We start from the raw sequence: 12237 nt of genomic DNA on the forward strand, positions 1-12237 counted from the left end.
CTCAGATGTAGCGAAACATGTTGTTCTTGACTGATCTCTTCATGGAGACAGGCTGACCATCCTCGAATTCGACACCAGCATCGCCGCCATCACCAGCCATGCCAGCCATTTTCTGACGAAGCTCGTCATCCAATTCGGCTTGGGTCTTGCGCCTCTTTTGCGGCTGCTCAAAATCAGCTTGTGGGACTGTTTCCTTCTGACTCTGCTTTTGTCAGATTGCATGAGATGACAATGATTTTGATAGACTCACATCCTGCTGTTGGTTATTCGAAGATCCAGATTTAGAGTTTGAGCTAGCTTGACGAGCCTGGCTTGCAGCTGATGCTTGCAGGAGATGAAGTTGCGAGAGAGCTCTATACGATGGTCTGATTGACTGTGACAACATGTTTCTTGAATGTGGTTGCAGTGAGTGAAATCGCATCTCCATCCATTATTTTCAAGAGCCATCTCGCAGAGTTTCAACGACGTCACAAGCAGGCCATCCAACTAAGCCCAGTTAGGCTATCTACACGTGATTGGCGCGCGGAGCTTGGCAATCTTCAAGTCGCGACTGGCTGTCTACAGCACCAAAGTGAACATTATTTTGCTGTCTCGACAGCCACAGTCTGTACAGTCGCCAATATGCCTGTCGTCAAAGGAGGAGTCTGGACCAACATCGAGGATGAAATTCTCAAGGCGGCAGTGTCCAAATATGGACTTCAACAATGGGCGCGAGTCTCTTCGTTGCTTGCGCGCAAAACTCCAAAACAGTGCAAGGCTCGCTGGTCTGAATGGCTGGATCCTGGAATCCGAAAGATCGAGTGGACCAAAGACGAGGACGAGAAGCTTCTACATCTTGCCAAATTGATGCCAACGCAATGGCGCACTATCGCACCCATCGTCGGAAGGACTGCCACACAATGTCTGGAGCGCTACCAAAAACTGCTCGACGACGCAGAGTCGCGTGAGAGCGATGAATTCGGTCTTGGAGGTCCATCTGGAGGAGAAGCAGCTGCGCCATCAGCGGAGGATGTGCGCAAACTCCGCCCTGGCGAGATGGACCCCGATCCGGAAAGCAAGCCCGCTCGCCCTGACACGATTGACATGGACGAGGATGAGAAGGAAATGCTGAGCGAAGCTCGTGCACGTCTGGCCAATACTCAGGGAAAGAAGGCAAAGAGAAAGGCAAGAGAAAGACAACTTGAGGAATCAAGACGTCTGGCTGTGCTGCAGAAGAGACGCGAGTTGAAGAATGCCGGTATCAACATCAAGGTTGTCACAAAAAAGAAGGGTCAAATGGACTACAATGCAGACATTCCTTTTGAGAAGGCGCCTGCTCCTGGTTTCTACGATACTGGAGAGGAGATTACCACAAATGAGCGCGAGCGCGATGCCTTCGACCCGCGCAAGCAACAGCTACAACGTAAACGACAAGGAGATCAGGACGACAACCCCGAAGATCGCAAGCGCCAAAAGAATGACAAGGGCGGAAATCAAGCTGCTTTCGCTGCAGCTGCAAAGGCTGGGAGGGAACAGAAGTTGCGCGAGGCTGAACGCAGCAGCAGACGTCGCGGTCTCGTGTTACCTGCCCCTCAGATCAGCGAAGGAGAGTTGGACGAGATTGTCAAGATGGGTATGGTTGGAGAACGAGCAAACGTTCAAGCCGGTCAGAACGACAACGAAGCCACACGCGCCTTGATTGGAAACTACTCGGACGTTGTTGGATCCACACCACTTCGCACGCCACGTGCACCTCAAGAGGAGGACCGCATCGCCAACGAGATCCGCAACGCCAGAGCAAGAACAGAAACACAGTCTGCCCTGCTAGGAGGCGACAACAATGAGCTCTACGAAGGTGAAGCTACTACTGGATTTGGTGGGGTCGCTCCCAGCAAGCAAGCCACCGCTACACCGAACCCTATGGCTACTCCGTTCCGTCAGAATGGTATTGCCGCAACACCACGTGGTCCTGGTGCCACTCCTTTACGCACACCTCGCGACACATACGGACTGAATACCGGCGATGGTATGCAGATGGTTGCACAAACACCGAGAGACCTCCGCCTACAACAAAATGCTCTTCGTAACGACATCAAGAGCAAGCTTTCTGCCCTTCCCAAGCCGAAAGAGATGGACTTTGAGTTGGAGCTACCCGAAGAACAACAGGAAACTGCTCCCGACGTCGAGATGAGCGAGGAAGATGCCGCACGTCGCGACGCCAGGAATAGGGAGGCACAGCAAGCTCTAGCAAGAGCAGAATTCAAGCGTCAATCGCAGGTCATCCAACGAGGACTACCACGACCAAGTGTAGTCGATGTTGATGCAATGCTAAAGACCGCCGCCGACGATCAGGATCCGATCAAGAGCAGCATCAACAGCGAAATGGCGCTGCTTATTGCAAGTGATGCACTCAAATTTGGCAAAGCCAAGGTCAGAGGTGCTCCCAAACCCACACAATCCTTCTCAGACGAGCAAGTCCAACACGCACGCCTCGAAATTGCTCTGGAAATGGGCAAAGACGAAAGAGGACGCGCATTGCTTGCAGAAGGCTTTGGTGCAGAATGGGAAAAGGCTCACGAAAGAGGCATGCTCCCTGGACTCGCCGGCTACGCAGAAGACGAGGTTGATGAGCACCAACTCATGACCGAAGCCTTTGATGTAAGTCTTCTTTACCATTCTAGACTTCCACGTACTAACTTCCTTCTCAGAATATTCAGTCCCGCATCATTGCTTCCGCAGAACAAGGCAACACGCTAGAGAAGAAACTCGTCAAATTACACACAGGTTACATGATGAGATCGAAAGCCCTACGGCAGAAGATTAGCGAAGCTGCGGACTTCTTGGCAAAGACGAGTATTGATGTTGATGTCAAGAGAATCGCTGCCGCTGCTGAAGAGGCTGGGTTGAACGAACGATTGGAGAAGATCAGAGATGAGGTTAATGTCGTCGCTAGACGTGAGAGGGAAGCACAAGGCACGTTTAGAGAAAGGCAGGGAGAGCTGGACTCGCTTATGGCAGCGTAGAAGGATTGCTTCACACCAGCGTCTTCGACAAGGAAGCGAAATATCATGTATAGCTCGTATTACTCCCCGATTGACTTGGGATCGTCTTTCGATGTTCAAGCCAGACTTGTTGGTCGTTCCTGTGGTAGTTTTGTATTCCGCGCACGCGTGCACATTTTCGCATGCTGCAGGTTTGACCAGCGTAAAAGCCCATCGCGACTGCCTTGTCGCGCAGTACGTATTGCTGCCTTGATAGCAGCTTCCTCATTTGGCGGTATACAAGATTAGTAAGCTTACACAACGTCCTACAACCCCACTCGACTCCCCACGTCAATGAACAACTCGACCCTGACAACGAACCGGACCTCTATATAACTCAACCCGGCTCAAAGTTATTCACACAGATTGAAACCAATCAACCATGTCTTCCGAGCTCATCTTTCACGACCTGACATCACAGAAATGGCCTTCTGCCTGGTCTCCTTTTACGGCCCGAACAGCTCTCTGCCTAAACTTTCTAGAAATCACGTACAGGCACAATGAGATCTCATACCCAGACATTGCTTCTGTCCTCCCACCTCTAGGCGTCGTTCCAGCACCCGAGGACAAAGACGAGGAAATCCAATACACCCTTCCCGCCGTCACTTTCTCCGACGGCACAATAATGGGGTCTGGAGCTATCGCTGATAAACTGGCTTCTATATCCTCCGATTACGACAAGAAACTTTTCCCACAAGGACAGAAGTCTAGAGATGCGGTGAGAAAGTTCGAGAAGGAGGTTATGAGACCAGTTGCTAGAAGTTTGAAACTGGGACCACGCGTCAAGGCTTTTGTACCGCTGTTTTTGGATCAGAGGGGTGCGGCGTATTTTGTTCGTACTCGTGAGCCTGACATGGGTAATTTGGAGAAGCTGCGTGAGCAAGTGCTTGAGGAGGAGAAGGAAAAGGGGCTGCAAGCACATGTCGAGGAAGCTGTGGTGCCGGTCCTGGAGTTCTATGACGGCTTGGAGAAGGAAGGGGATGGTGTCTTTGCGTTTGGAGGGAAGGAGCCGCAGTATGTGGACTTTGTCTTTGTCGCTTTGGTGCAATGGTGGATTTGCTGTAGAGGAGAGCAAGAGATCATGGCAGGCTTGGAGAATGTCGGTGGTGGACGACTTGCAAGTATCATCAAGGGCTGTGTAAAGTTGCTCCAACCTACAAAGTAAGCAAGAGCCAGTCTTCATGATGATCCTTGACAAGTCAGCTACAGGCAGCACAGTATCTTAGGTACAAACTTGACAGTCCCTATGCAGATCAATACAACAATTCCTACGCGAATCCTAAATGTATAAAAGCCAACTTGTCCGCAAACTAATCAGATCAACCGTCGCAAGAAGATAAACACAGGGCAAGAAGGAAGATCCCAACATCCACTATTCGATGTCGAGTCGTCTCGACCCATCCATGGGGTGCACAGCGAGTCGAAGCAGCGTCTCGGGTCGACGACTCCCCAAATAACCTCACAGTGCTGTCAGACCCGATGCTTCTAGTACAAACGCGCAACTCCTCGACAAGCGAGAGCCGGCAATATATGTAGTGTTTACCGACCCGTGCCATGATTATGAGGCCACATCGAAAGATGATATTGACGAAAGGCATAACAATATGTGTTAGACAACATCCGAGGGGCAAGTCATCTTAGCCCACAAACTATTCACGGGATAGGTCGTGAGCCGAAGACGAGATCTGGGTCCACGGCTCTCCCACACTCTTGCAACATTACCGGACTCGATTTCTCTGGTCTGTGTACTCCATACATCTCTAGCTGTAAGTCTTGGAGAGTGCACGCGGGTCATCGACCTGTGCTGCAACTTCATCTCACCGATTATATGCTATACAGTGAGCCAAAGAGGCGCTCCGGGTCAACAATCCTCAATACTCCCGCTACGCCACTGCCCTAGCTCTTTCCGTTGCATACAGCCCCTTTCACGATACCTGCGAATCGCCTGGGGAGCCCACGATTCATCGACCCGTGTCGCGTCGTCGGATGTTGCGGTCGAACATCCGCGATGCAAAGATCTTGTTAGACCTTCGCTCCCAGAACAATAGAATGCTTGGTGAAGCTAGGAGTGCTCTCCAAATAGAAAGAAGCAGATTTGATATCAGTGAGAGTGATATGAGGTGGAGGCGTGCTTTTATATGAAAGATTTGATTGTGACTATTGCTTGCGGAACTTTGGCATTATTAGCAGAATTAACTTCTATTGTCAATCATCTGATCATCAAAGAATCTCCATTCAGTAGCCACCTCCTTGGTAATATCCCGAGGACTGACTCCCACCGTATCCAGGTGGAGGATGTGGACCATGTCCTGGGCCTTGCTGCTGTTGATCATACCCACCGTACTGGCCAGGTGGAGGTGGGCCAGAAGGTGGAGCTCCGTACTGACCGCCGTACTGCTGTGGTGGTCCAGGTGGGGGCGCTCCATAAGGTGCTGAGCCATCATATGGCATCTCGTAACCTTGTTGGTAGGCACTAGGATATGCGTGAGGGTCATTGTTGGCGAAACCTGCAGGAGCGGGTTGCTGATAAGGCTGCTGATATTGCTGATTGTAGTCCGCAGGTGGAGGTGCACCATATCCCGCCTGTTGATCTGCATGTGGAGGCTGGCCGTAGGCAGGCATGTGCTGTTCGGGAGTGCCGGTCGCGTCCATGCCGCGTTGAGGATGTTGGGCATGCTGACCCATACCGAAGACGTTTTGCATATCTTCTGGACCACCATGAGAGTGAAGGTGGGGGTTAGAGCCGCCAGTGTGGTTGTGTCCAGCCTTGACACTTTCAGAGCTCAAAACTCTGTCAAGATCGTGACGCGAGTGAGACCAAGTCTCGACAACTGCGAACATACTCTTCTGAATCTCGCAGTGAGGGTCACGAATAGCGGGATGATGGAAAGCGCGAAGGACATCGTTGAGAACCTCATCTTCAGGCACATCGACGTGGTCGAAGGCATAGATGACTCGAGGAGCAACATACTGCAGAATACAAGCAGCGACCTTTCCAGCGGGCTCGTTCAAGATGTTGCTGAAGTGGTCCTTGGACAGCAGAGAGTGAGTAGGATCAGTACTGAAGGGGTCGGTCCAGACTTCGTACTGGTGCTTGCCACTGGCATCAACGACACTGCTGCTACCTTGCTTGAGACTGTTTGAAGCAGCAGCAATCAGAGGTGTGATGTAAGGTGCAAGAAGGCCCATGACGGTCAATGTAACCTTTTCGGTAATCTTCTCAATCAGACTCTCCAGACCTGGGATCTTAGAAACAATGTTGCTGATGCTGCGGACGACATTGTCACGGAAGACAAGAATGGGGTAGATCTTCGCAACAATAGCTTGAGGATCGGCGGTGTTGTTAGCAGACGCGACTGGGTTCCAAGCGCGATCTTGACTGTAGCCGCCATCATCAAAGCCACGAGCACCTGCACCAGCATTTTGAGCAGCGTACTGATCAGACTCAGATTGCAGACGTACAGCTTCCTGACAAAGGCCACTTGTACCAGGCACCTTAGACAGGAGGCTAACCAGGCCGGATACCTCGCCCGATGGACCAGAGCCGGATCGCTTTCCATCAGCAGAAGCGTTGTTCAAGGCACTTTGCATTTCATCAACCTCGCTTTGAGTGACGTGGTCGGTGGCCTCACCAAGAACAGAGTGCATGAAGTCGACTCCACCGAAGGTTCCAGTGACCAGAGGGAAGACTCGCTTGCCACGAAGGTTGATCTCGGTATTGGTACCGACATGAGCAAAGACGTTGCGATGTCCGAGCTCACGAAGGGCAAGCTCGGTGTAATTTGTGTGAGCGCCAAAGTCTTCCATACAGTGGAGTGCTTGACCGAGACAGCGAAGAGCCTCACAAAGATCCTTCTCGTCGCCCTTGTTGTTGCCATGAGTGTAGACACGTCCGTAGTGGATAGCTCTCTTCAAACTGTATCTAACGTAACCGGAAGAAGTGGCCCAGTCACCGCGCTCGTTTGCGATGTAGTTCTTCATACCAGTCTCAGGATCAATGGCAAGCTCCTCAGGCTGGACAGGACCACGAAGACGCTGATCGAATTGTCTCGCATCTTGGTTGTCGGCATAATCCTTGGGGTTGTCAATATGCTCCTCAGGACGATAGACACCAAGGCGTTCGTCGGTAACTTCAAACTCGGCAGTTGCATATCCAAAGCTCATGAAAGCAAGAACCCAGACAAGAATGCGAATGGTGCTAGCAGGCACGCCCTTGAGAGTGCCGACATCAACAGCTTGGCTGTAGTCACGAAGCCAGTTACCAAAGTACACACGCTGTGATTAAGAGTCAACTATGAAGGAATTTGATCTTTATCATCACAGTAAACCTACTTTGATCATCATCGAAGTCCATTTGTGCTTCTTCAGACAGTCGACAGTCTTGAGCATATCTTCGATGTCACCATGACGCCAATTCTTTCCTTCAATCTTTGAGATGGAAGCAATGTTTCCGGCGCCGAAAGCATGAGTGGGAGTCGCGAAGAGCAAGACTGCCGCTAGGCAGAGGCACAGCAGTAATTTGGTGTTCGCCATGTTGATGATTGTTGTGTGAGAAGTTCAAACAGCAATGATGATGACGACGAAGGTGGGACGGATTTATATGAGGCTGAAGGATGGAGGGGCACAGCTCGCAGGTGGCTGTGCGTTTGCTTGGTGGAACGCGAATGCGAGTAATGCGCTACCAATTCTTGAACACTCTTAATATAGTCATAAAGTTGTACCGCAGCCAAGAACGACGCGTAAGAGATCCGGGAAGTTAACAAGTGACTCGACACAAAGTAGATATTATGAGTATATACTCTCTACGGTTAGGAAGACAGTGAAAGGGTAGCCTGTGGCTAGGTGACCGGAGCGGAAGGCGCGAAGAGGGCGGAGGAGCGAAACGCCAAGACAAACGATGATGGAGTTGCAGGGACTTTTTGGCTTCAAGCAAAGCGGCGACTCTTTGGGGAATCTGCTTGTTGACTTTTCGACGACAAGCACTTTATCGCTTTTGTCGCACCCATTGTCCAGCCATACCTCTTCTTATTCCATTGGCGCTTTCATACTTGAGTCAAATATAGGACACCACGAGTCAAACGACAGAATGTCTGACAGAAGATCCGGAGACGAATCGCGCGCAAAACGTCAAAAGATGGAATCCGATCCCGCCTCCAACCCCTACCTGGCACACATGGACCACAGCGAGAACAACGGCTACTCTAATGGAAGATCAAACGGTGGTGCGCACGACGGCCTCACGCACTTCAAGCGCCACGCAACGACTGCTGCTCTGGCCGCAAAGGCCGAGGACGGTCCCTCCAACCCTTTCAACGGCAAGAACCTCTCCGAGCGCTACTTTGGCATCTTGAAGACTCGCAGAAATCTGCCTGTCCACGCACAGAGGTATGTGGTCCTCCTCGACTCGCACGGCGCAATTCACTGACCAGGCACACAGAAATGAGTTCCTCCAAATGTTTCAGCAAACACAGATCCTCGTCTTCGTTGGTGAGACGGGTTCAGGAAAGACTACTCAGATCCCACAATTCGTCCTCTACGATGATCTGCCTCACCAGCAGGGCAAGATGGTCGCTTGTACCCAGCCTCGTCGTGTAGCCGCCATGTCGGTCGCCCAGCGTGTCGCTCAAGAGATGGATGTCACACTTGGTCAGGAAGTCGGTTACAGCATTCGTTTCGAGGACATGACTTCGCAAAACACCATCCTCAAGTACATGACAGATGGTATGCTTCTGCGTGAGGCCATGAACGACCACAACCTCAGCCGCTACAGCACCATCATTCTCGATGAGGCTCACGAGCGTACCCTGGCCACCGATATTCTCATGGGTCTTCTCAAGGAGGTCGCCCAGCGCAGACCCGACTTGAAGATCATCATCATGTCCGCCACCCTCGATGCCGAGAAGTTCCAGAAGTACTTCAACGACGCTCCTCTTCTCGCCGTTCCCGGTCGTACCCACCCCGTCGAGATCTTCTACACCGCCGAACCCGAGAGAGACTACGTCGAAGCCGCCATCCGCACCGTTCTCCAAATCCACGCAACCGAACCCGAAGGTGATATCCTGCTCTTCTTGACTGGTGAGGAGGAGATTGAAGACGCCTGCAGAAAGATCCAGTTGGAGTCGGACGAGATGATCAGAGAAGCAGATGCTGGCCCACTGAAGGTTTACCCTCTGTACGGTTCCCTGCCTCCTGCTCAACAACAACGCATTTTCGATCCCGCCCCTGGTCCTTTCCGCGCTGGTGGTCGTCCTGGTCGCAAGATCATCATCTCCACAAACATTGCCGAGACTTCGCTCACTATCGATGGCATTGTCTACGTTATTGATCCCGGATTCAGCAAGCAAAAGGTCTACAACCCTAGAATTAGAGTCGAGTCTCTGCTCGTTTCGCCCATCTCGAAGGCTTCAGCTCAACAGCGTGCTGGTCGTGCTGGACGTACCAAGCCCGGCAAGGCTTTCCGTCTTTACACCGAGGCTGCTTTCAAAAAGGAGCTGATTGATCAGTCATACCCCGAAGTCTTGCGCTCGAACCTGTCATCAACAGTCTTGGAATTGAAGAAGCTTGGAGTCGATGATCTGGTACATTTCGATCTTATGGACCCTCCCGCACCTGAGACTCTCATGCGTGCTCTGGAAGAGCTCAACTACCTGGCTTGTCTTGATGACGAAGGTGAACTGACCGAGCTTGGTCGTATGGCTTCAGAATTCCCTCTGGACCCCGCTCTTGCAGTCATGCTCATCTCATCGCCCGAATTCTACTGCTCCAACGAGATTCTCTCCCTCACAGCGCTTCTCTCAGTGCCGAACGTCTTTGTGCGACCAAACAGTGCTCGCAAGCGTGCTGATGAGATGAAGGATCTCTTCGCACACCCCGACGGTGACCACCTTACCATTCTCAACGTCTATCACGCCTTCAAGTCACCAGCAGCACAGGACAACCCCAAGCAATGGTGCCACGATCACTTCTTGTCATATCGCGCTCTCCAGCAGGCCGACAACGTCCGCATGCAGCTCAAGAGAATCATGGAGCGCAACGAGATTGAGCTCATGTCAACTCCGTTCGAGGACAAGAAGTACTACGAGAACATCCGCAAGGCCTTGGTCTGTGGTTACTTCATGCAGTGCGCCAAGCAGGATTCTGGCAAGAAGCAGTACATTACAGTCAAGGACGAGCAGACTGTCTTGTTGCACCCTTCGACAGTGCTGGGTACTGACAGCGAGTGGGTCTTGTACAATGAGTTTGTTCTCACAACAAAGAACTACATCCGTACAGTGACATCAGTTCGTCCCGAGTGGTTATTGGACATCGCACCCAAGTACTACAACATTGAGGACTTCAAGAAGGGAGACATGAGAACATCACTTCAAAGAACGGCAGACAAGTTGAGAAGAAAGGAGATGCTCGCTGCCGGTGGCAAGCGCTAGAGTGTTCTGTCATATTGGGTGTATAGATTATTCTGGAAAGTTGGAGGGATTCTAGTTCATGCGCACTACTGTCTGCATTCTGACAGACAAAGCAAAGAAACAAGATTCCTCATGCCTCTGTGAAATGTTGTAAAATTGGCCGGTTGTGGAAGGATGATTGATTCACGAGGGCACGTGCACGCGTCAAGCCTCGGTTCAGTCTTCGCGTCTTCGCGTCTTCCTTGAATGTTGTAGAGACGGTCATCATACGCCATACCACACGCAACAAGATGTCGACACCAATACAACAAGCACTCATTACCCTCGTCCCAACTCTCAACACACTTCCGCAAGAACTCATCGACCTGTCCACATCACTACTCGCACAATCACGAAACAGGGCATCTTCGCTCAAGGCGGAAGAAGAGATTGGAAGAACATATGCATGCGCACACATAGCAGTCGAGCGACTTAGACACCGACTAGATATCGACAAGATTGTCGCTAGACCGCCCGTCGCACCACGAATCTACAAGAAGCTATATGGATATCTGGATGCTGCATTATCTGTGCCAGCGACGCCGAGGACCAACAGATTGAAAGACGTAGGAGCCGTGGGTACACCAGGGAGTGGTAGAGGGAGGAGAAGCGCTTTGGGTACGCCTGTTGGGACACCATCGAAAACGCCTGTAAAGAGTGTCAAGAGTGCTGGCGTGACTCCATCGAAGACGCCCATCTCTGCTGCAAAGAGTGCAGGAAGTGTCACGGCATCAGGCAGGAGATCAACAAGATCTGCGGCAAAAGAAGTAGAAGAGGAGGTTGTAACAGCCGACTCGGAAGAAGAGCGACAGAAGAAGACGCAGGAGAAAGAGGCGGAAGGCAATCTACCTGAGCAAGTGCGTCCTATGGCTGAAGCGATATGCGATACTCTGGACGTGCCTCAAGCCACATCACACATCTGTGCAGCCGTCTCTGCCATTTTACAACTACGAGGTTGGAACGATACGAGACTCGAAGACCGCAAGCCCACACCTCGATCGTCTGCCAAGAAGAGGAAGCGAACATCTACAGATGCAGAGGAGATTGCGCCTCAAGAAGATCCAAACACAATCACACCGGACTCTTTACCGGCACTCATCAGTGCAATCTCCCTAGTGACGACCTTCACTCTTCGCAACAGCGTCATAGATGGCACTACCTACGCTACCGCTCGCTCTTCAGCCATCCAAGCACTAGAACCTAATGCGCCGGCCTCACAAGATGTCGACGCCTTCCTCCACGCCAGCAAAGCAGAAGGCTGGCTACAACTTCCCTGGTTCCTCGCCGTCAAAGCTGCTGCCACCGCCTCGGCCGTTCCAGAAGCACAAACACCAAAGAAGAACAAAGCTCCTGCCAAAACACCACTTCACAGGAAAGAGAAACACGCTCCGAGACCAGTACGCAAAGATGTAGACATGGATACTGTAATGGAGGATGCAGATGCGGAGGCTGAGGCTGAGAACGAAGCAAGACCTGGTGCTGGGTTGAGGTCAGGCTTGGGTACTATGTTTCAAGACTCGATTGACTGGTTGAGCACAGGGAGAAGGAGAGAGTATAGAACATGGGAGGGGGAAGTTAGACGAAGGTGCGACGAAATTGAAGGCAAAGCCTGATTGCGTTAGTCATGTCTATAGACAGTTCTGACACCTGACCATCTTTTGCCGCTTCCGCGAAGAAGTCAACTCGGAATTGTCTGTCGTTCAAAGTGTGTGGTCAGCCAAAGCCTCGAATCACAGATCGACGACTCTCTTGAATGTCTACCACGGTGCCGATTT

The 12237-nt window shown here is 51.5% G+C and overlaps 6 protein-coding genes across 6 annotated transcripts; 4 read left to right on the plus strand and 2 right to left on the minus strand.

The window, feature by feature from the left end:
- Position 1: 1 nt before the first annotated feature.
- AUEXF2481DRAFT_29446 (uncharacterized protein) lies at positions 2–385 on the minus strand (the record flags this gene model as incomplete). Its single annotated transcript, XM_013488338.1, has 2 exons — positions 2–202; positions 251–385. 2 exons carry the CDS (start codon positions 383–385, stop codon positions 2–4), a joined length of 336 nt encoding a protein of 111 aa, XP_013343792.1.
- A 236-nt stretch (positions 386–621) lies between these two features.
- On the plus strand, positions 622–3002 carry AUEXF2481DRAFT_65435 (uncharacterized protein; the record flags this gene model as incomplete). The annotated part of the gene is made up of 2 exons (XM_013488451.1): positions 622–2637; positions 2688–3002. 2 exons carry the CDS (start codon positions 622–624, stop codon positions 3000–3002), a joined length of 2331 nt encoding a protein of 776 aa, XP_013343905.1.
- Positions 3003–3402: 400 nt separating this feature from the next.
- On the plus strand, positions 3403–4185 carry AUEXF2481DRAFT_29448 (uncharacterized protein; the record flags this gene model as incomplete). The annotated part of the gene is made up of 1 exon (XM_013488339.1): positions 3403–4185. One exon carries the CDS (start codon positions 3403–3405, stop codon positions 4183–4185), a length of 783 nt encoding a protein of 260 aa, XP_013343793.1.
- A 1070-nt stretch (positions 4186–5255) lies between these two features.
- Positions 5256–7553, minus strand: AUEXF2481DRAFT_65552 (uncharacterized protein; the record flags this gene model as incomplete). The annotated part of the gene is made up of 2 exons (XM_013488461.1): positions 5256–7295; positions 7353–7553. 2 exons carry the CDS (start codon positions 7551–7553, stop codon positions 5256–5258), a joined length of 2241 nt encoding a protein of 746 aa, XP_013343915.1.
- A 553-nt stretch (positions 7554–8106) lies between these two features.
- AUEXF2481DRAFT_65575 (uncharacterized protein) lies at positions 8107–10444 on the plus strand (the record flags this gene model as incomplete). The annotated part of the gene is made up of 2 exons (XM_013488465.1): positions 8107–8405; positions 8458–10444. 2 exons carry the CDS (start codon positions 8107–8109, stop codon positions 10442–10444), a joined length of 2286 nt encoding a protein of 761 aa, XP_013343919.1.
- A 269-nt stretch (positions 10445–10713) lies between these two features.
- On the plus strand, positions 10714–12075 carry AUEXF2481DRAFT_4981 (uncharacterized protein; the record flags this gene model as incomplete). The annotated part of the gene is made up of 1 exon (XM_013488276.1): positions 10714–12075. The coding sequence occupies one exon, from the start codon at positions 10714–10716 to the stop codon at positions 12073–12075; it is 1362 nt and encodes a 453-aa protein (XP_013343730.1).
- Positions 12076–12237: the final 162 nt, after the last annotated feature.

This window comes from Aureobasidium subglaciale (genome assembly GCF_000721755.1).
Source record: "Aureobasidium subglaciale EXF-2481 unplaced genomic scaffold scaffold_10, whole genome shotgun sequence".
NCBI classification, from domain to species: Eukaryota; Fungi; Ascomycota; class Dothideomycetes; order Dothideales; family Saccotheciaceae; genus Aureobasidium; species Aureobasidium subglaciale.